Source organism: Dermacentor silvarum, chromosome 8 (assembly GCF_013339745.2).
Source record: "Dermacentor silvarum isolate Dsil-2018 chromosome 8, BIME_Dsil_1.4, whole genome shotgun sequence".
NCBI classification, from domain to species: Eukaryota; Metazoa; Arthropoda; class Arachnida; order Ixodida; family Ixodidae; genus Dermacentor; species Dermacentor silvarum.
Genome location: NC_051161.1, coordinates 8753955 through 8777997, shown reverse-complemented (window position 1 = coordinate 8777997; position 24043 = coordinate 8753955). Strand labels below are relative to the sequence as shown.

At 48.0% G+C, this 24043-nt stretch overlaps 1 protein-coding gene across 2 annotated transcripts in view; it reads right to left on the bottom strand.

The window, feature by feature from the left end:
• LOC119460597 (uncharacterized) overlaps positions 1–23195 on the bottom strand; it is a 40986-nt gene extending 17791 nt beyond the window's left edge. For both annotated transcript variants that reach the window (XM_037721606.2, XM_049672793.1), the window contains exons 1-2: positions 23027–23195; positions 5770–5849 (exon numbers count right to left, since the gene is read on the bottom strand). In XM_037721606.2, coding sequence (XP_037577534.1) covers positions 5770–5849; positions 23027–23168 — 222 coding nt within the window. In that variant the 5' untranslated portion in view covers positions 23169–23195. The remainder of the gene's footprint in view (positions 1–5769; positions 5850–23026) is intronic.
• Positions 23196–24043: the final 848 nt, after the last annotated feature.

The following is a 24043-nucleotide window of genomic DNA, read 5'->3' as shown; positions in this document are numbered from 1 at the left end:
TTTGTACACAGCAGTACAGCTCTATGCTGCAATCATTTCTAAATTGAGCAACTGATGTTTTGAGCTGTACGCAGCTTACCTTTCAAAACAGTTGCGTGTATTGAACAAAGTGAAATTTAAGAAAGGCGACTGGTATGTTGGTTGTTTTAAAATATATATTTGCTCACGACTGTGACTATCTTGTTTTTTAGAATCACTTGTACGAGTCCTAATGTTTGAGGTACCACAATGCCCACAGGGAGGAAAAAGATGAATACATGAGGGAGGCACTCGCTACTATACGTTGAAATAGTAGCGGCGTGCCGCTACTACTTTCTATCAGTCTTGCACTCCTGCGCTATAAAGCACAAACTGCGCTGGTTTCCACCCTCAAACCAAAAGCCTCACAGGGCGTCTCAAGGAAAACAATCACTGACATGCTTGCCATGTATGTAGCTCCCGACCACCGTGACTGGTACGCTGCTCTGCCCTTCGTGAGGTTTGCATACGTTTTTCTCGTCACGACTCTGATGGCTTTCCTCAATTTCGTCTTCTGTAGGGATGAGACCCGACGCTATCTTTTGATAAACTCATTCTTAATACTCTCGACACGACGACAGAATGCGCCTGTGATGGCGTTTCTATAGAGCTGCAGAAGCGCGACGAATTGCCCGCTAGCGTCTTGACACTTTGCAAGAAAAGCAGCGCCGCATCTATAACGCCTGAAATAGAGACGTCCACTTCACCCCTGGTGACATCGTCCTGCTTAAGACCTCATCACGGCGCGAAGGCCTCTCGGAAAAGCTGCCTTCGCGTTATACTATGGCCCGTACCGTGCCTTGAGGCATCTGACTGATGTCACGTATGAAATCGTGCCTCTTGATGCCGCCGCGGCTCAGCCTTGCTCTGATGTAGTGCACGTCGCAAACACCGGGACGGCGCTCCCGCTGCGGAGGGTCACTTTACAAACGAAGGAACCAAGGATAGCGTCGAAAACAACGAAGATGACGGGCCCGCCTGGATTATCATTACCTTATTCCCTCTTGTACTAGTATGCCTACTTTCTTATATATTTATTCTCCACTGAATTGTATTAGAATTTATTCGCTTTATTATATTTACCAAAATTAGACATTTGCTAAATTTATTCACTTAGCACGTATATAAAATCTGCCCGACTCTTGGCCGATCCCCGTGAGTGGGTATGCGCCAAAGGAAAGGTCATCATCATCATCATCATCTTCACCTACCGCGTATGTCGCTCGACCATTGCAAGTAACCTGTAAATATTGTGACAGGGCGATGAAGAAGACGTTTTAAGATGACTTGAAGAAGACGACGCTCTGGACTTCGCAAGATAACTATGATCTAATAATGTGCTTTATCTGGAGTCTGGAATTATTCCGCTTGATTCCAGATTTAAGCAACTTACTGTCCTGACTTCCCTGAAGCTTTATGATACACCCCTCTCCAATTTGCAACCCGTTTTCATCAATTCTCCAGAATCATTTTTCAGAACAGGATGGTGGCGTTACCGACAGCCACAAGTTATTTTTGTTCAATCGCTGTTATCGAAACTTCAAGTTAGTCTACCGCGCCTGATTTCTCCAAAATCTAATTCGTTCAAAGTAAAACTGACTTTTGATGATATTTTTTCCAAGACACGCAAAACTTCTTCCTGCGTGCATACTTGAAGGTCTCCTTCAAGACCATCTTAGTCAATTTCCGTCTCATTTGGTTATTTCTACGGATGCATCACAAAATTTAGAGAAGGCTGGTGTTGGCATCTTTTCGAATCAACTCAACTGGTCTTTTGCTCTCCGTCTCGCTGATTACACTCCAATATTTCTTGCAGAATTTTTGGCAGTTATTCTTGCCATCCGAAAATTGGGTCCACATAATTCTAAGGTAATAGTTGTTACAGATGCGCTTTCGGTCTGTACACATTTAACTTCCAATAATCAGTCACACCTTCTGAGTATATTTTCTACTTTTGCCCCAGAAAATTTATCCGACGTCCGCTTTGTCTGGGTCCCCGGACATTGTGGAATCTTTTTAAATGAATCAGCTGACTCGCTCGCTTCGACATCACTAAATGGTCCGGTCATAAATGTTCTTCCTGATTTCTCTTTTATAACAGGAGCTAGATTTAAACGCCTTTTATTGCTGAATTGCCATGACTCGTCCATACTTTCCTCAGACGATTTTCAACATTTAAAATTTCGGTGGAACACGATCAAGTGCCTTTCACGCCAATGTGAGGTGATGCTGTCAAATTTCCGCTGCAGAGTTCCCCGCCTAAATGTTTATCTTCATAGATCTGGTTTATCAATCACTGACCTCAACCGGAAACTATTGACCATTTCTTTCTTTCTTGCCACCGCTTCTCCTCCCTCCGTAGAATGTTTCTGTTATTTCCAAGTAGTAATCTTGGTTTGGCACTTACAACGCCAAACATTTTGTCTTTTGGGGCCTGTCAATTAGGCACAAGTCAGGGTTCGATGATCTCTGCTGTACACAAATTCATTGAAGCATCCGGAAGGTTACGCTGCTAGGGTACCGACCGTGTGACATGTTATTTTATGTTTATTTTGGTAGTTAGCTTTCTCTTAATTTTTATTTAGTTAGTTTATGTATAGGACCTCTCAAAATATGTGTTAAGGAGTTGCCAAAACCTTAATTTTGATTGTTCACCTGACCCCTTTTGTTCGTTGTTGGGTGTGTGTTTTATTTCATCCAGTGGGGCCAATCCCCCTCGTGGGTACGAGCCATGTTTTGAGGCAACAACAACAACAACTATGATCTTGTCAGCCGCTGCCATTCTTGTAAATACAGTGTAAATATATTTCTTACTTCTTTTCCCCGTAACATTTTTGGTGGAGTTTGCGGGCTCAAGCCAAGACGGATTTACGCAGCGGGCGCTCCTTGGGTGCATCTGCCATGCCAGCTCAAGGCGAGGATGCTTCGGGTTCGTCGGCCCCCACGCCAACCGTCATTCTGGCACAACCGCGTGACCCCGGCCCCTTTTCCGGCACTGACAACACGAATGTTGAAGATTGGCTTCAACTTTATGAGCGGGTGAGCACGAGCAACCACTGGAACCAGACCGCCATGCTGGCTAATTTGATATTCTATCTCGCGGGAACGGCACGCGTCTGGTTTCAGACCCACGAGGAGGAACTTACCACCTGGGACATTTGTAAACAGAAGCTCACGGATTTGTTTGGCAAGCCTGTTGGACATCAGCGCGCCGCTCAAAAAGACCTCGCTTCTCGTGTCCAGACGTGCACCGAGTCCTACCTCACATACATTCAGGACGTGCTCGCTCTGTGCCGCAAAGTGGATCCGCGGATGTCCGAAGCTGATAAAGTCGCACAGGTTATTAAGGGCATAGCAGATGATGCCTTTCACCTCCTTGTGTTTAAGAATTCTTCTACTGTACAAGCCATCATTACCGAATGCCGCCGATTTGAAGAAGCCAAGAGCCGCCGCATTGCCCACCCATTTCCCCGCCTCCAAAACACGGCTGCTACGTCCACCTGCGAAGACCTCCGCAGTCTGCATACGCCCGATCACTCTGATGACATCGTCCCCATCATCCGGCGTGAAATCGAAGCCGCATCTCCTATCCCAACCCCAACCCTTGGCTCCGACAATTGCCAGGCCATCGTTTCCCTGATCCAGACCGCCGTACGCCAGGAATTGGCCAACGTTGGCTTGACCAACGTCTGCTCCATTAATCGGCCTGACTACGCTTCGTCCACCTCTGCCATGCACCCTCGAAACGTGAATGCCCCTCCGCGGTATCGCAACCCGGCTGAATGGCGCACTCCAGACGACAGGCCAATATGCTTCATTTGTGGCCGTATCGCTCATATTTCACGACACTGCCGCTCTTCGTGGAATTCCACCCCTTGGCCCTATCTCCCATCCGACCATCCACCTCATGCTGCTTCTCGCTTCCCACCGCACACGCAACCAGTAACTCCTGGCGACAATTCTTGGCCCACTCGCTCTAGCCGCTCTCCTTCGCCACATCGCCGCTTCTCCCGCTCGCCCCCATCGCGTCGGTCACCACCCCCAAGCTCCTTCCGGCGCACGCTTTCGGAAAACTAACGGGCGCAGCACCTAGAGGTGATGCTGGTATACCGACCCGACGCCAAAATCCTCTTCTGACCCTGCCCACACATCGGAACCTCATCAAAGTGAACGTGGATGGTGTACCTGTTACGGCTCTGATTGACACTGACGCGCACGTATCTGTGAAGAGTGCTCAGCTTCGCCATCGTCTCAAGAAAGTCCTCACTCCTGCCCCGTCGCCTGTGCTCCGAGTCGCCGACGGGGGTACGCCGGCCGTTATTGGCATGTGTCCAGCTCGTGTGAGTGTCGCCGATCATCATACTTCTGTTTTATTCTATGTCCTAGAACACTGCCCTCACGACCTAATCCTGGGACTTGACTTTCTCTCAGCCCATTCCGCCTTGATAGACTGTTCTGCTGGTGTTGTGCAACTCGCTCTACCTGTTGCTATTGATCCCCCCGATAGTGCTCCGATCCGGCTATGTTCCACAGAGCATATTCGCCTCCCTCACCTTGCCGTTACCTACATAGGTATTGCACCCGTTCCGCCCGTTCCAGACGGTGACTACATCGTATCCCCTATTCCGGATGTCCTGCTCTCGCATAACGTCGCATTTCCTCACACCGTCATTACCATTACAGACAACACGTCCTGTCTTCCGCTAGTGAACTTTGGACTTTGTGCACAAGTTCTCCCGCGCAGCATATCACTTGCGCTAATCACGCCGGTCCGAGACTACCACATTTCTGGTTTGTCTCCCTCGTCCCTCCGTAGCAATTTATTGTGTGTTACACAAGAAGGAATACAAAGTACTGGCCTTTCCGTTAATAGACTGTATTTCATTTTATTGCGCTGACCAGTTATCAGCTCCAAATTCAAGTATCTCAGCAACATGTGACCTCAGGTTCAAACTTGCGACACCGTATATATTGTAAGAAAAATACTCCCGTTGTTATTCGGGTTCGAAGCTGCAAAACCACGGCTGGGACAGCTAGCGGGAAAGGCAGCCGAGGGGCCCGATTTTTATTAGTGAAACCATCAGACAGCCAAATACAATGACACGAAGGACATCACAAGGGAAATTATCTGTAGTTCTTAATTGAAGTAAAGAAATGATAAATAAGCGGATAAAAAAATACAGCTCTCCGCAAGTATAGGATTCAAACCTACGTCTTCGCATTCATTTTGTAGAAGCTTCTGCTATGGCTTGAAAAGATAAAGACAGTAGTAAGTTTAAATAAACAAATAAATAGTAAATACTTTATTGTTTAGTGGCCATTATTAGTATTTACTTTTTTACGCTATTTTATTTCATTTAGGCAGTGATAACCTTTTGGGAAACAGCGATGCATCCGCAATTAAAGCACCACGTGCTGAGATCATCCCAGTTAGATCGCAGAAAACGAAGAATGACGTAGAGCACACCATCGTAGTGGCCATCCCGCCGGGACTTGTAAACGCGGGCAATTAGTCATCTTGCAATAAACACTTCCGCTGTACAGCAATAGAAACATTGTTATGAAGCTTACATATACCAGATGAAAGAAAATTGCGAGATTTTTAGAAAACCTTCCTTGACCTTCCGTGCATGCTTGAATAAATTCAGCCCGTTGTCAAATTTCCTTTAACCTGTTGTATGCGATAATATGCCAAGTTAGTGTAACATCCGCGTGTTATATATCGACGCAGACCAAAATGCATGCACCCACCGTGTATTCCTCCCAGCGCTGCTTGAGCACCTCCATCACCCCGACCAAGCTGATCAACTTCACGTTGCAGGCCTTGAAAACTGGCGGAATAAAGCAGAAAGTGCGCGTTTGTGCTTGAAGATATCGGTTTCCTAATATGTTTTACTTCATGCCTTTTTTTTCTGACGAGTGTATTTTACAGATATGTTACTGATGACGGGTGTTATTGTCTCACCAATCGTGGACATGTCCTTGTCCGAAATACTCGTTGTCAACATCCGTCACAGCACACGTTTAATGCATTATTTTATCAGCGAAATGTAGATAGTGCGTACTAGAATACCGCAACTGTTGGTGAGCGCGATGCGATGCCTTGGCGCCAGTTAGGTGTCACAAGTGATTAGTCACCCCAGAGCGACGAGGGCATGTGCTTAGCGACTGTGTTCGACATGTGTTCTTTAGACAACGCGCATGATTTACAACACATGGCAAGGCAACCGCTAAACGTCGATGATAAGTGTGTTCTTTGTGTTAACTGTCGTCATGGGATTCGCTTAGTTGGTCTTTTAGGGGCGAAGCACCTTAGAGCCGAGCCTTGCCCCTCGTCGTCGTCCGTTGTCCGTAGCTATGGTTTGCATGAATACTGTGTATAACAGAGCATGTACATGTGTACATGTGTACTGTATATATATATATATATATATATATATATATATATATATACATATCGACACCGCACCTCCACCACTTGTAAAGGCGTTTATTGCACACAGACGTTAGGGCCAACCGTTGGATCAGTTCAAGGAACCGCGAGCGGCGTAGTCCGAGCGATGTGCTGGAGAGATTGACCCACTAGACAGCGCTTGTAAGGATGCCCCACTGCATCGTCCCTCTTCTTCACTACAATATATATATATATATATATATATATATATATATTATAAAGGAGATTTATTGAGGTTCGAAGTGAGAGCTGGTCGTAGGATGAACCGAGCACAGTCCTTTCGCTCGAGCTTCTGATGCGCGCTTGATGCTGCCGATGCTGCTGACTGCGCTGACGTTCGTCATTTCCTTACAAGGGCCCCGCGGAAATAAAGGAGCCATCCTGGCGACTTAGTTGTCCGGAAGGACGATAGAAAGGTGATACGGCTTGAGACGCTGAACGTGAACGACTTCGCGGTTCCGACGTCGCATGTCGGACGGCGGCGTGAGCGGCTCAACCAGGAAATTAACGGGTGATGTTCTCTCGAGAACGCGGTATGGCCCGTCGTACTTCGGAAGGAGTTTTGAAGCGAACCCAGGCGTGCGGTGTGGCACTAACAACCAGACCAGGGCGCCCCAGACCAGGGCGCCCGCCAGCGGGCAAGGCGGCCCGATGGGTCTTTTAGCGTCGACAGCCAACATAGTGCGTGGTGGTCGGTCACTACGTCAAAAGATCGGCCGTATAAATATGAGCGAAACTTGCCAAGCGCCCACACAATGGCCAAACACTCCTTTTCTGTTACGGTGTAATTGGCCTGCCGCCTTGGTTAACGTGCGACTCGCGTATGCGACGACGCATTCTGTGTGGCCAGGTTGACGTTGTGCCAACACCACTTGCGCCAAGGCCTACACCACTTGCGTCAGTATGAATTTCGGTTGGCGCGTGAGGGTCAAAATGGCGAAGAATGGGTGGCGTCGTGAGAAGACGGTGCAAGGTTGTGAAGGCGTCGTCACACTCTGGAGACCATAATGAGAGATCTCTAGAGCCACCAAGGAGCTGCGTGAGAGGTGATATAATTGACGCAAAGTTTCGAACGAATCGGCGAAAGTAAGAACAGAGGCCGATGAAACTGCGTAGCTCTTTGATAGTGGTAGGTTTTGGGAACGCAGTAACAGCACGTAGCTTCTCGGGATCCGGGCGAATGCCCTCCTTTCACACGACATGGCCTAAAATTGTGAGCTGACGAAAAGCAAATCGACATTTCTTCAGGTTAAGTTGCAACCCGGCGTTGGTCAAGCAAGTGAGTACGTGCTGGAGGCGGAGCAGGTGCGTCGCGAAATCAGAGGCGAACACCACAACGTCGTCAAGATAGCAAAGACAGATTTTCCATTTGAGGCCACGCAGAACATTATTCATCATTCTTTCGAACGTAGCAGGTGCGTTGCAAAGTCCGAAAGGCATGACGGTGAATTCATACAAGCCGTCTGGTGTAACAAAGGCAGTTTTCGGGCGATCGGCCTCTGCCATCGGAACCAGCTGCCAGTAGCCTGACCGCAAATCCTGCGAAGAAAAGAACTCGGCTCCCTGCAAACAGTCCAGAGCATCATCAATGCGTGGTAATGGGTAGACGTCCTTCAGTGTGATCTTGTTCAACCGTCTAAAATCAACACAGAAGCGGATGGAACCGTCTTTCTTTGTGACGAGTACCACGGGAGAGGCCCATGGGCTCTGTGAAGGTTGAATGACGCCTCGACGAAGCATGTCATCGACCTGTTCTGCAATGACGCGACGTTGTAGCGGACACGCTATATGGTCTTTGTCGCAGCGCGGTGAGTGAGCGCCAGTGTCGATGTGATGCTCGACTGTCGATGCACGGCCAAGAGATGTTTGCGCAACGTCGAAAGAACGGCGGAAGTGCTGAAGGATTGCGAGAAGTTGAGATCGCTGCGAATGTGTCAGATCTTGGGCGATGAATGGGCTGAACACATCTGTCCATGCTGAGTCGGCTACGGAGAGGGCACTCAGTTCATGAACGGCAGTAGAAGGCACTTCGTCGAGGACGGAGAGAATTCGTGTTGAATCAACCGACTCGACGTAACCAAGGCATTCGCGGCGGAGCAGTGATAGCGGCGATGAAAGATGATTGTAAATGGGCATCGTGCTGACACCAGCGGCGAGGTCAAGAGCTGCAAAGGGCAAAGAAGCGCTTTTCGGGTAACAAAGTGATGAGAGGGCATGAATAAGACCGTCCCGTCGGATATAGCACTACACGAGACTGGTACGAATGCTGAAGAGCACGGGGGAATACAGGTGTCTTCTTTCACGAGAAGTTTAGCGGCAGGATGAGTGAGCATCGACCGAGGCCAGGTCACCAAGGTGGGAAAGTTCAATCTCAGCCCGAGCGCAATTGATGATGGCATTGTGGCGTGAGAGAAAATCCCATCCTAGAATAACGGCGTGAGAGCACGATGAAAGAACGATGAACTCAATCGTGTATAAAGCGTCCTGTATGGTTACACGGGCTGTACAAGCAGCGGTAGGGCGAATGGGTTGAGCACTTGCCGTTCGAAGCGACAATCCAGACAGAGACGTCGTCACTTTACCAAGCAAGCAGTAAAACCTGGCATCCATAACTGAAATAGCGGCACCGGTATCGACGAGGGCGAATGTAGCGACATCTTCGACAAGCACATCAATGACATTGGCAGGTAAAGGAGGAGGACTTCGGCATGTCGACACTTGCGCAGTTCTTGCCTCAGGAACTGCGTCGTCTAGTTTCCCTCTTCGTTAGAGACGGGTCGCTGACGCATAGGGGAAAGCGATCGGCGACGTGGGGAGGGTGACCGGAAGCGTTCGAAGCAAGGACGGCGATCAGTCTGAGAGCGAGCTGGTGATGGATCGAAGGGTCCATAAGGCGCATTTGGATCGGGCGGCACATAGGACGCTCGTCGATCGTCATCGAACGCCTGCGATCGGTGGCGGCAGAACCTTGCGACGTGACCGGGACACCTACACGCAAAGCATATAGGGCGATCGTCCGGCGTACGCCACGGGTTAGCGACGGCAGTGCTGGCCCAGGGAACGGGAGGAAGAGGGTGGTGCACAGGCTGCTGGAAACGTGGTACGGGCGCACTGCGAGGGGCCATTGCAGAAACCGCAGCATAAGTGACCGGTGTTGCCACGGTATGCCTGCTGGGGAACAGCTGGCAGAGCTTTCGCGACCTCTTCGTGGATAACATTACGGAGAGGAGACCGAAGTGCTGGCAGACTCCGGAGTGATGGACACCAGAGATAGCTGTCGTGCAACTTCTTCGCGGACGAAATCCTTGATTTGGTTTATCAGGGAGGCTTGTTCGGGGCCGGTGGTCAGGCTGCAGAGTGACGCCGCATTAGGTGTGGGATGTCGCCTTGTCAGAGCTCGCTGCTTACGCAATTCATCATAGCTCTGGCACAAGCTGATAACGTCGCCAACAGTGCGCAGGTCCTTGGCCAGAAGCATCTGGAACGCCTCATCATCGATTCCCTTCATGACGTGCTTGATCTTTTCCGCTTCCGTCATGGCAGCGTTCACGCGCCTGCACAAATCGAGGACGTCTTCTATATAGCTGGTGAACGTCTCACCCGTGTCCTGTGCGCGTGTTCGCAAACGCTGCTCGGCTCGGAGTTTCCTGACGGCGGGTCGGTCAAATACTTCGGTAATCGACGTCTTGAACACCGACCACGTTCGGATATCCCTCTCATGGTTTCGGAACCAGAGACTGGCGACGCCCACAAGATAGAAGGATACGTAAGCCAGCTTGTCCGAGTCATTCCATTTGTTGTGAACGCTCACCCGTTCATAGGATGACAGCCACTCTTCAACGTCGTTGTCGTCGGTTCCGCTGAAGATGGGAGGTTCCCGCTGGCGAACGGTGCGGTGCAAGGGACGGGTGGCAATGGAAGAGTCTGCTGGTCGGCGTCCGGCATGGCAGAGGGTAGCGTCCGCGAACGAAGTTCCAGGATGGTAGAGTGGAACGTTACCCCGCACCTCCACCACTTATAAAGGAGATTTATTGAGGATCAAAGTGAGAGCCGGTCGTATGATGAACCGAGCACAGTCCTTTCGCTCGAGCTTCTGATGCGCGCTTGATGCTGCGGATGCTGCTGACTCTGCGCCGATGTGTGTCATCTTCGTTACAATATATATATATATATATATATATATATATATATATATATATATATATATATAAATCGGTGAAGTAAAGAATAACAGGTAGTTCAAAAATAGAAGCAGGTAGGAAAAACATAACAGGACTTTACTGACGTTTCGGCCGGGGTCCAGCCTTCATCAAGAGTGATGAAGGCCGGACCCCGGCCGAAACGTCAGTAATGTCCTGTTATGTTTTTATCCTCCTACGTGCTTCATTTTTTGAACTATATATATATATATATATATATATATATATATATATATGTGACGTCACAGTAAGGGCGGACCTTTGAGCCCGAGAGACGACACGGCGAAGAAGGGCGGCGTCCGCAACCAGCCTGAACAGACCTCGACACAGTCCATGCTGATGATGATGCGCCCGCACGCGCGATGAAGATGAGGGACACACACATGATGATGATAATGTACAGATGATGAAGAAGTGCACAATAAAGGCCCACACTAATTTCCCTCGCGCGAAAGCGGCCATCCTGGCCGCTGCCTAAAGGTACGGGGAACGCCGCGTGAAGGGCTTCGTGCGAGAAACGTGGACCACTTCGGTAGAGCGGCAACGGTGGTCAGTTGAGGAAACAACAGGGGTCACTCGATAATTAACTGGAGAAGTCATTTCCAGGACCGTGTATGGGGCCAATAAACTGACACTGAAACTTCTAGCACAACCCAGGAGTGCGAACTGGTGTCCAGAGCAGCTCTTCATCGCCTGGCTTGTAGAATACCACAGGATGATATGCGTCATAATGATCCTTGCGGCCCCGCTGTCTGGCTGCGGTGTTGACGCGGGCACGCGGGCACGCTGGCGACAATAGACGAGGCGGGAAACATATTCTTCGCAGGAAGATCGAGATGGACTGACAGGGACAGAGAAGAAAGAAACATCGAGAAAGGAACTGGATGAACGGCCATAAACAAGGTAGAATGGCGAGTAACCGGTTGTGCGTTGAACGGCGGTGTTATACGCGAAGGTGACGAATGGCAAAATTGTATCCCAGTTTCTGTGATCGGGTTGAATACAGGCGGCTATCATGTCAGAGAGCGTACGATGAAACCGCTCAGTCAGGCCGTTGGTCTGAGGATGATAACTTGATGTAGTCTTGTGAGTGGTGCCAGATGCTTTGAGCACTTCGCCTACCAGTTGGGAAAGGAATGTCTTTCCGCGGTCGCTCAGAAGGAGACGAGGGGCGCCATGGCGCAGGATTATGGATTGAAGAATGAAGGCAGCGACTTCGGAAGCCGATGTTGAACTTACACAAGCTGTTTCGGCATAGCGCGTCAGGTGGTCTACGGCTGTCACTATCCATCGACTACCGGTGGGAGTCATCTGGGTCGATATACGAGACCGACAGGACGCTCACGCCAACGATTGGCCGACTATTCAGCAGTGTGTCGCCGAGACCATTTTATCATACAAGGCCTACAAGACGCAACCGACGAGCGCGAGTCGTCGCACTGCGACGGGCTTTCATGTCGACGGCACCGATAAAATTAGCGAGCCGACCATCGTTCGACCGAAGCCCGCGCGATTGGCCGTCGAACCGATAACGTGATAGCCGCAACGCCTTCGTGTGTACATATAATTAATCGCGCTCAATGTGAGTCATAATATGCCTATGAAGTTGAAATGCACAAGCTTCAACCCTCGCAAGCCGTGCGCATGAAGTTTGAGCCAATGTTGATCCTGTTCAGCGAAGGTTAGGCCTGGCGCCATCGAGTTCGTGCACCCGCTGCCGGCGGACCTGAACTGAAAAGTAAGCAGCTAGGGCGAAGGAAACTGCTTTTATAGTTCAGTTGGGGCCTTAGCGATTTGAAATAAACTACTCTTCGCTTCCCACGGGGCGTACACAATAAGCTGCAAGCGGAAACAGAGCGCTCTGCCCAACGGCTGTGTCAACATCTGTATATACGTCACCGTTCCCGTAGGCTGCCGGTCGCATTCGCAACGTAGATGGGTGGTTCTGTACGTGTTGCCATGCTGACACATTTCTTAATTCCTGATATGTACTGTTTTTCTATGAGTCAAACGCGAAACAAGAGACGATACATTCGGCACAGCAGCATAAACAACCGCCTTGCTCAGTTATATACCAACGGTGTCAGCGATGGCATCCGCGTATTTGCGGGAGAACATGGCCTTTAAATGAGCGCTTATGCGAGCACAGTTTTCTCTCATAATGCTTCAAGACACGCGCAAACTGTAAGTATGATTAAGTTAAAGAAAAGTGAGAATTAGAATGAATTAACAGCTCGATATATTTAACTGGATCACAGTCGCCGTTATTAAAGAGGCTCAGCCGCTCATACTGACTCGTCTCACGGTGCAACAGCGCAGCTCAGCATGCGCAGATATGTGTGTTTTATTCTACGTTTTGACATTATTTCATATCAGCGATGCATCTTTTCCCCTATACTTGACGCTAACAACGTTCTGCGGCTGTAGATGTCGATGAAAACAAGTGCACCACTTTGCTAAATCTGACGCGGAAGGCTGCGTGCTCGAAGACTTCTTATTTAGGCGAAATGTCTAAAGAATGTGTAAAAAGAATAAAAAAAGCGAGGTGCAAGTGCAGAAGTCAGCGACAACGTTCAAACTCCAAAGCAGCCGCGACGGCGACGGCAGACGGAACTCAGCGTGTCCATATCGACCGCACTGTTAACACAACAGCGCACTCAGGCCTGCTCACCCTGTATAAATAAATATATATGTATATGTGTGTGTGTATGTGTATATGTGTATATGTGTATATATATGTGTATATGTATGTGTGTATATATGTGTGCATATGTGTATATATGTGTGCACATGTGTATATATGTGTGCATATGTGTATATATGTGTGCATATGTGTGTATATGTGTGCATATGTGTGTATATGTGTGCATATGTGTGTGTGTGTGTGTGTGTGTGTGTGTGTGCATGTGTGTGTGTGTGTGTGCGTGTGCGTGTGCGTGTGACGAACCACACAAGGACGGTACCGTGCATTAGTGGTGAAAGAGGAAGAGGAACAATAAAGGCAGTGTTCGGGCGACCATGTTTTCCTTTCGGCCGCTCTGCACAGCATAGCTCCAGAAGCTTCTCGCAACGCTGCCAGTCGGCTCTCTGCGCTGTGTTCTTGCTTCTTGCTGGGGAATTGGTCAAGTATCGGGCGGCTTATTTTTCTTTAGCTTTGTTTAGTACTTTCCTCTTATTGTGTAATTAATCTGATTGTGAGTTCCTAATGTCTCTTTCTTCTCCCGGCCAGAGGTCTGCCTCTGGACGGCTTCACTTCCCAATAATGACATTCCTATAGAGGCTTTCTTGCGCAGTGGTATTCACAGCGTTCCAGTGGCCCTAGTGCCAACTAATGGGGGATACATCCGCGTGAAAAATCCAAAGGCAACTCAAGAAGAGCTGCGGAAAGCAACCCCGCACTTCCAAAGAATAACCGATGTTCGACAGTTTGGCAGAGGGGGCATTCTATGCTGTTCGCTGGACCAGACCTGTGTCTCCGACCTTCTGCAGTGTCAAATGTTCGCGAATCACCCGGTGAGGCCTTTTATTCCTCCTCATCTAGCTTGCGTTAAGGGGCTAGTTCATGGAGTCGATGCGAGTCTGTGTGCTTCCGAGGTCCTGGAGATGTTCTCCCCGGCAGGTGCCGTATCAGTCTACCGATGTTCACGCGTTTCTGATAATTAAAGAGCCCCCCAGAGTCGGTCATTTTCACCTTTGCAGGCACAACTAGGCCGTCAGAGATCAAGGCGTGACCCTTATTATACAGGGTGAAAGCACTTTCTCCCCGTCCAGTGCAATGCGTTCAGTGTTGGCGATATGGCCACAGAATTAAGGGATGTAGATCTGATGTTCGGTGCCGCATTTGCGGAGAAGGCCACGATGGAAAAACGGGTTCCTCTCAGAGCGAACGATGCTGTTTGTGTGAAGGTTCCCACCCTACGGACTGTACGAAATGCCGTGCGAGAGACCAAGAGCTTGAAATTATGCAAATTATAGAAAGGAAACGGTGTTCGCGTCGTGAAGCTCATGCCCTTGCCTTAGAGAAATCATGTGGTTATGCTGAAGCTGCTGCTCGTCACTCCAAAGCTATGGATGCATCTCTTGGTGATGTGTAGCTGCAGCTGTAGAGAAGGCTATGGCAAAAGCCCTTGACAGTTTATTTACGAACCTCTCAGAGACAATTGGGCAAGTTTTCACTTCTCAGTTGTCGCAGCTTTTGCATGTTACTGCGCATCCAAATGTTCCTTCTGGAATCGCAGTTTCTGATGAAAATATAAAGAAACACCAATCGGCAGAGGCCTCGCCTCGCAGTTCTGATGACACATACCGCAGCTCCCGCAACTCCTGTCGAACCTGAGGCCTTTAACAGTCGCGAGACTGGTTCAGATACCACTGAGAACATGGATTTAGATGCTCGAACGTGTAAACGTCGTGCTTCTCCAAACTCCCCGAGAGCAACTACCCTCCATAAACTAAAAGCTAAAAAGAGTCAAAATGACAGGTTAACAAAGGATGATTTCCTAAAGGATAACATTCTACAGACGGCAGTAAATACAGCCGGAATATCGTCAACATAGGAAGCTTGAAAGTGCTGCAGTGGAACTGTCGTTCCATTTTTGCTGCAGCCGCTGATCTGTTATATCTCTGCGAAGAACTTTCTCCTGATTTGATTATTTTGCAAGAAACTTGGTTATCCATAGAAAAGAGTTTTCATTTAAAGAATTATCGCAGTTTTCGTCTAGATCGCCCTTCTCGTAGAGGGGGATTAGCATTTTTCATCTCAACAAAAATTTGTCATAGAGCTAAGATTAGTCACCAGTCATTTTCTGCTGAAAGTGAGATTCTAGCATTGGATTTAACGCTTCCTGGATGCGCCCGATTTTCGGTAGTCAATGTTTATTTTCCTACAGGAGTTCTCAATACAGGTTCTCTCGATGCCGCGCTTGCAGCCGAAAGGATCGCAGAAAGGATCTAATCATAGCTGGTGACTTCAATTCTCACCACGTATCATGGGGTTATCGGTCCGACTCTTGTGGTAAAAGATTGTTGGATTGGGTTTCGTCAAATAATCTTAACTGTGTAAATTCGAGAACCCCAACTTATATATCCGGCAAATCGCGTTCGGTGTTAGACCTAACTTTTTACAGTTCGGGTTGTGCAATTTTCTCCTGGTCTGCTATCACCTCGGCCACAAATAGCGATCATCTTCCAATAAATTTTGAAGCCATGCGACCAATTAATTTGGTCGAAAAGCATGTCCGCACCTATGTTAACTATAGTAAATTTCAAGATTCACTGCGATCAGCTTTAAATAAACAGGTTGGCCTAAATGATGAAGTTAAGGCAGTTAATTTGTGTCAAGTGATAAGTGACAGTTACAAAAATCCAGCTTCAGTATGCAGTCAACTAAAGGGGGTAATTATTCACCATGGTGGAATTCGGACTGTGAACGCGAATATAGAAGAAGAAAGGCAACCTGGAGAAAGTTACTGTATCATCAATGTCCACGTAATTGGAATGACTATAAATTTGTTGCAGCTACATTCAGGCAAACAGTTGACAAAGCGAAAGAAAATTATAGCACTAAACATTACAGTTACCTATCGCAGTCTAGTAATAAAAAAGTCCTATTTAGGTTTGTACGGTCTAAAAAGATTGTTTCAGCCCCGATAAATGTAGTCTGTTAGCTTAACTTCCACTGAATTGGTACAATCACTGGAGGAGATTGCAAAAGGCTTAGAGCGTCGATTCACATCACTTCGCCCCTATCATATACCGGCGCGTGAAACAGCTAATGAATACATAGCAGTCACATTAGAAGAATTAATGAGAGTGCTAAAGATGCTGCCAGCTTCAGCCCCAGGTCCTGATGGCATAACTACAGCAATGATAAAACTATTATTCGAATTATCTCCCCAGGATTTGCTTAATCTTATAAATTTCTCGATTAAAAATGCATGGATTCATCCAGATTGGAAGATTGCCAAAATAATTCCGCTACTCAAAAAGCCGGGTGATTTATATACAATAGATAACATTAGACCTATTTCTCTGACCTCAAATCTAATAAAATTAATCGAGAGAGTTCTGTATGGCCACATCGATAGGTGGATAGGCGAGAACCAAACATTAAGTGATTCTCAAATAGGATTCAGGCCCGGCTGCTCAATTTGGTGTGCTCATGTTGACTTGGAGAGTCGAATTCAACTCGCTCGCCGCAACAACCAGTACGCTGCCTTAGTCACATTAGACATTGCGAAGGCGTATGACAGTGTCGATCACAGTACCTTAATCAACAGACTCGAAAGTGTGGTTCTCCCACAGTATATAATTGCATGGATTCAAAATTTTCTAAGCAGACGCACATTTTATTGCTATCAAAACGGTGTGTCTTCTCACATTTACAAACAGACAAGGGGCGTTCCTCAGGGTGCAGTACTTTCCCCCGTATTATTTAATATTTTACTAAATCACATCCCGACACATCATGACGTACAGGTATACGTATACGCTGGTGATATCGCATTTTTCTCAGTATCAAATGATATTCATAGCTTATATAAAACTTTGCAATTGCATTTGAATCAGATTGAAATTTGGCTAAAAGGAATACAAATGTCGCTAAATGTCAGCAAATGTGTAATCATTGTTTTTCCCTTAACTTTTCCTATCCGAATAACACTGTCGTATGGCCAGGAGATTATTCCGCAGGTGCAATCTTTAAAATATCTGGGAATGAGTTACACAGAAAAGCTTAATTGTATGCGATGTATTCTAACACACATAGAATACATCGCATCTAAAGGAGCACGCGCAGTTGGTTTATTACGGAGAGTCAGCAGCAATCGTTTTGGAATGCGCAGGGAGACCTTGCTGATGATTTATTGTATGTATGTCCGCCCCATTTTAGAGTTTGGATGTGTGTTACTTTCTGGAGGTCCTACTTATAAATTACGCCCTCTGGTTCTTTTACAACGCGAATCACTACGTCTATGTCTCGGCCTTCCCAAATATGTAGCGAATAATATTCTTTATCATGAAACTCACCTGCCTTCTCTTCAAACTCGTTTTCGTATACTCACAGTCCAAACGTTACTGAACATATATGCTTCTCCCCAGAGACGCTCCTTCTATATGTTTATTAGGGAACCGACTGCATTCTTTGAGAATCAATGGTCCAGACTGCATTGTCCCCAGGTAGTTTTTGTGCAGAAACTATTAGAGCCATTAGAAATATCAATCCGTGATGTGGATTTTCAAAATTTCCCTACTGCGACATTAAGCGTTGAATTCGATGATATATTTTCTAATAACGCTAAACTCCTGCCTATTCGATACCTAAAAAGTTTGCTAGATGACCACCTCGAGAACCTCCAAATAAATGCAGTAATAGCCACAGATGCTTCTGTCAGTGAAGAGAAGGCAGGAATGGGTATTTTTTCGGCATCATTAAATTGGTCTTTCTCCCTTCGACTACCCGACTTTACGCCAATATTTCAGGCGGAGTTATTAGCGATCATCCTAGCTCTACGAAAACTTCCCACATCTATTACTTCAGTCGTAATCTTAACCGACTCCTTGTCTGTTTGCTCCGCTTTATCAGTGCCCAATTCATCTATCATTCTCCGAGAATTTCATTCATCCATCCCCCAACATTTACGCCTTATCCATCTGGTATGGGTGCCAGGGCACGTGGGGCTCACTTTAAACGAATCCGCAGACGCACTAGCAGCGGCATCTCTTAACGGCCCGGTACTGAGGATCCTGAGACCTTCGGCGTACGCCACTTCTGCGAGATTTTAAAATTTTCTGTCTAAGAAGAACATGCCAAATCATGTGTACTCAATAACACCGATTTCCAGCACGTTATGTTTCCTTGGCACAGCAGATGGTGTTCAACAAGAAAATTTGAAGTGTCGTTTACTAGAATGCGCTGCCGAATACCAAGGCTTAATTTCTATACCCATAGGTCTGGTTTGGCACCTTCCCCTCAATGCTTTTACTGCAATGAATCCGAAACTATGGATCATTTCTTTATAGAGTGTCGTAGGTTCACCATGCATAGAAAGCGACTTCTAGAAGGTCCCCTTCGCCAACTTGGATTGACCATTACGTTACCTGTCATTCTATCTCTGGGGGCGTCGGCACTAGGACACTGTAATATAGGAACGTATGGGATGCCATATTTAATTTTGTAATGGAAACAAGGAGACTGCCATGCTAATTTTTTTCACAAGAAAACAAAAATATTTGCTTCAAATTTTAAGATGCTATAGCATGAAAATTAGTATTAACGATGATAATTCATTTATTATCTCATTCTTAAGTAAGAAAATCCCATTTAGGTATCCTTCATTTTTCTTCCCACTGCCGCCCGATTCATGGCCAATCCCCCGTAGTGGGTTGTGCTATTTCTATAGGCACCAAACCAAACCAAACCAAACCATGTTTGTCTCCGTCCGCAACCTCCTGCTCCCGTCGCACAAGTCGACAGGATGAAGACCTGGCAGCCACCTCATCAGCCGCACATCAGCATGGAAGCCTTCGACGCACCGCTGTGAACCCCGAGCGCACAGATCCACCACCTACACCGACCAGCATCATGACGGCACCATCGCAAGCCTTACGACATACCCAAGTACACCGGATCAGTGGACGATGGGCCCGTGGAAGATTGGTTCTGCCTCTTCGAGTTCCACGCATCCGCTGCATCATGGTCGGAACGGGATATGGTTGCCAACTTTAATCATTACGTCACCGGTGAGGCATTTCGATTTTACCTTACGCATATCTTCGAAAACGACGAATCGTGGATGAAAATCAAAGAAGAGATGATCAGGCGATTTCACATATATGTGGCAGATCCCTCCATTGCCCAACAGCTAGAGGCATTTAAACTGTGTCGCTGCAGTCACCTGTAGCCTCCACTTAGTAATCATCATCAGTGCCAAACAAGGCCTCGTATGAGGAGATCATCGACACGTTTCTCATGTAGAGATCCTCCCGGAAAGACGAAACAAAATCGCAAGCGTATACCATGACTTCACCACGCACAATGAACATAGTAAAGCCTCCGTTCGCTGAGCGATATCCAAGTCGCTTCGCTTCAAGACCAAACCTTCCACCAGGTTCCAGTGCCGTGTAGGAGTCGCAAATATGTGCGTCTTCATCATGCTATCATACTCGTTCCATCGCGAATGCATCAGATGCATTCACTGCGTCTTATACGTGCGACCCGCCGCCTGGTTTCAAGTCACGCCAGTCTTCTATGACGCTCATTCCGCAGCCCGTGCTTCACGGAATTGCTTCGTTCGCGCATGGCACCTCGAATTTTCCAGAGTCGGACCTATCACTGGAAACGCGTGATGAAATCACGTCTACAGCGACATCATCCAATGATAGAGCATCCAGGATTCCAAGCTGGATTAATTCAGACTACGCTACCGTTCACACCAGTCAAGCAAAGAGCGCTGCTATTACTTCCAGCGGTGACATGAAGCAGACTGCCTTCCCGCCAAGAGTACAGAAGGAAACCACCATGAGCGTGTGCTCTTTTCACAAGGAAGGCAATTCACTTTCAGCAGAAGCGGATAATCCACGTTCGTTAGGAGACCAAGCGACTTCGCAACACATAATCTTTCTTCCACGCACAACACCACAAGGAGCCGCTGCCTCTGCAGAAGCGTCGCAGGCACCTAGCGTCGCACCCTGTCATATGACAGTAGCGCCCACTCATTATGGCGTCGCAGCAGCCTCAGAAGAACCTTCTGTGACGCCTGGCACAATGCTTTTGCCACCAGTCAAGTCTCCCACAAGCGAGCACTCTACCAGCTACCGACAGATTACCACGTCAATTTGCAAAACAAATCAAAGGCTAATTCTGATGGAAACACTACCTCAGCAACTCCCGCCGCAATATGAGAAACATCAACTCCATCAACAACGTCCGCAACCACGACGACGACGTCGACACAGACGACGACAAAGAGCGTCGCCGGAAGAACAAATGCATCACCACAAAAGAGGCGAACCCGCAAGGCGAACTCAACGAATACTACGTTTTGAAAGAAAGAAACGTCGCCGAACACACATTCACCACCACCTATCAGGACTGCTCCCAACCCAAGAATTCCTGCGATAACGCTGTGCACGACGACGGAAAAGACACGGGCACTTTCTTGGCAAACCAGACCAACAGAGACGTCGCCGCAACGACCCAGTCCACCGCACGTTCGAGCAGGAGACAGCATGTGTCTGCAAGTCGCAACGACATCCGAGTTCCCACGGCTGCTTTGTGTCCATACCTTTCTTCATCGGAGAATGGATATGTCGTCCGGAGTGCAACAGCCAGCTTCGGCCACCTGAGCTCTTCTGGACGTCATCGGACTGCCACACTGAAATCGTTCATGTCAGGAGATTAAGAGGTTATCATGCGCCCCTGTACCTACGACTCTCTCGGGGGGAGGGGGAAGTGTGTAACGAACCACACAAGGACGGTACCGTGCATTAGTGGTGAAAGAGGAAGAGGAAGAATAAAGGCAGTGTTCGGGCGACCATGTTTGTCTCCGTCCGCAACCTCCTGCTCGCACCTATGTGCACTCAACATGGGCGCAGGTACACAAATCAACCGGCGAAAGCCCCGGCACCCTTCCAACATGTTTCCAGCAGCGTGCGGCAGAGGGCAGCACAGGAAAATGAAAAAGTCGGATTCAAGGCATACTATAGCAACCCAGTCGTTAATCATCGTGTCACTCCCAGTCTGCTGACGACGTGGCACAGCATGCGCGCCGGTTTGGAGCACGTATCTGACATAACGATGTAGTTCACGTCGATTCCGGCTAATATGTAGCTTCCGAGCGTCTATTCTTGCAAGCTGATTGTGTGGCCATTCAAAGCAGGTGTTGGTTTCATCCGAACATCTCAGCCAATTGACCTTCCTTCCCTCTGTAGAAAAGATCACGTGGCTTAAAGTCCTAAACCATGGTTTTGGGGGCGGTGGTGGTGGTGTTGCAGTAGGTGGGGTCAGCTTGGCATACATAGCCGGCGATTGTTCCACCCGAGCCTCCTATGAGTTGAGATCAGAGGTGTGTCACCAGATGTCGATGAGCCACGTGTCTCACAGGAAGGCAATCAGCACTCGTTGCACTTTCTTCTTGACTGTCGCGGGCGCTCCGGGGAAAACGACGTCTTCAAAGGTCCTGTGCGAAAGACCACTCTTTTACAGGCTGTCGACCATCGCGTTCCTTTCTGTGTCGAACTGTGAGCATAGCCAAATAAAATGTTCATTGTCGCCGATATCACCACAGAAGGCGCAGAGCGGGAAAGCGCGACGTCCAGTCTTGAATGACCAAGTCGGGGTGTACGCGGAGTCGGTTCTCATGCGGTACAACAGCATCTCTTCCTCGCGAGTAATGCCATGGATCACACAGGTTTGGCATGGAGTCCTGTGGGTCACCCTAAAGTGATTGCGGATATTGCATCCTTAGAGTTCTGAAAAATGCTTGGCGCTCTCACTCTTGTGACACATGTCAGCGCTAGGCGTGCAAGAGCGTCAGCCTTTTCGTTTCTCTCAATTCCTGCGTGGGATGGGATCCATTGAACTTTTACGTTAAATTTCTTGCTCATTAGATAGTTGATCAGTGCTAGAGATTGCCTTGTAAACTTATCTCGAGGTATAGCCAAGATATAATCGTTGTAAAGTTGACCGAGTCCGTCAGCACCACGATATCTCGTGCAGAATAGGCCCGTAGTTTTCGCAAGGCTGCGGTAATTTCGGCACTTTGTACTGTTGCAAACGAAACTACGTGATCCAGGCGGCCAGACCATGATACATCAAGGGAGGGTATGCAGAATGCCGCTGCGCAGCTATCTGTTTGTGCACACACCGACCCATCTATGTGGGGCTTGTAGGTGGCTTTGATACGTTGTGCTCAAGTGGTCCAGTACAAGGAACGAATTTCTCTCTATACCTATATTTACGGATTTCTCGCAACCGACAATAGCTTCATGTTCCGAGATCTCTGTAAATAAACGGCTGTTGCACGTCCCTGAACTTTCAAGGCACCGTCAAACGCAAAAGTTTACGGGACGCAGGACCTGCCAAGAAGCGAATTCTCACGAAGCGCAGCCTCGAATTATATGTTCCAACACGTAGTAGCCTTCGCCACCTACACAGTGATTCATTAAATTAGAAATGACATGCCTTAACGGTGCAGTAATTCACATTTGCAGTGGAAACCGCATCCCGTAACCTTTTGCAGTTGACTGTACGTATTCTTTCCGCATGTAAACTAAAGCGTGTGGATAGAAACCATGTCAATAACGAACTCTTGATTCTGTAGTTCCTTGTGGAGTTGCATGCTACCAAGAGACTCACCTTTCTTGCACTGAGGCTTCAGTAAGCCAGGGTTGACGCTCATCAAATTCTTACGCCACTCGGCGAAAGTGACAGCGCAGCAGGCTTCGGCGAGTAGCGCCAGGCCACATGCGAGCGCAACGGCGGAACGGCACGCCTTCATTGCGCGAAGCACTGATGCACGCGCACAAAGCCTTCTTGCACAGGCCGATGTGTCTCTCGCTGCAGCCGTGGGTTCATTTATACGTGTGCTTACGACATCCAGTCTTTCGCCCCGACCCCATGGATCAATGCCAAAGTGCGCTCTGTTTAAAGTGCACAAGTAGACCGGAGCAAATAGCGCCTGTACGGAGAGGGATCTACCAGCGCGCCATTTCCCTCTCTTTCTTTTTTTCCGGTTCTTTTTTTTCTCTTTCTTACAGAGGTCTAGAATGCCTGACTGCAGTGCATTCAGGAGGAAGAGAAAAGCTAATGCATGAAGACTCGCATCGCTCTGCTTTGTTTGCTTCGTAGTGCCCTTCAACATGCCTTCACATGTGCCCTGTTCAGTCAGTTCCGGCGCTTTCGAACTGAAACAACTGTCAAAACACATTATCAGTGATTAGCAAAGCTCTAATAGGCTTTGCTCCTTTCAATCCATTCGCAGATTAGCCGTTTGTAAAATAAAGTTCATTCGTACGACGAAAAAGACTATGTATACTACCAACGCCGAGATGAAAGGCAAAAATAGGTATGCCATACAAAATGACAAAGGAGAAAAACTGGGACAAGAAATGTGCGTTGACGTCACTCTGTACGTTGACGTCCGCTTCGGCGTCACGTATACAACGATGCGGAAATCTTTGGAGTTCTTGGACACAATCACGGAGTAAGATAAGACAGGAGCGCCGACTCCGCTCGTCTGGAAGGGACACATTCTGCAACGCCGGCTCCTGCTTCACAGCGTGTTCGCCAGACGGCGCTACGAATTAAGAAAAACTCGGCAGCGGAGAGGAGCAAAGGCGTGGGGATTCTCTCGCGGCGCCTGCTTGCCTATCC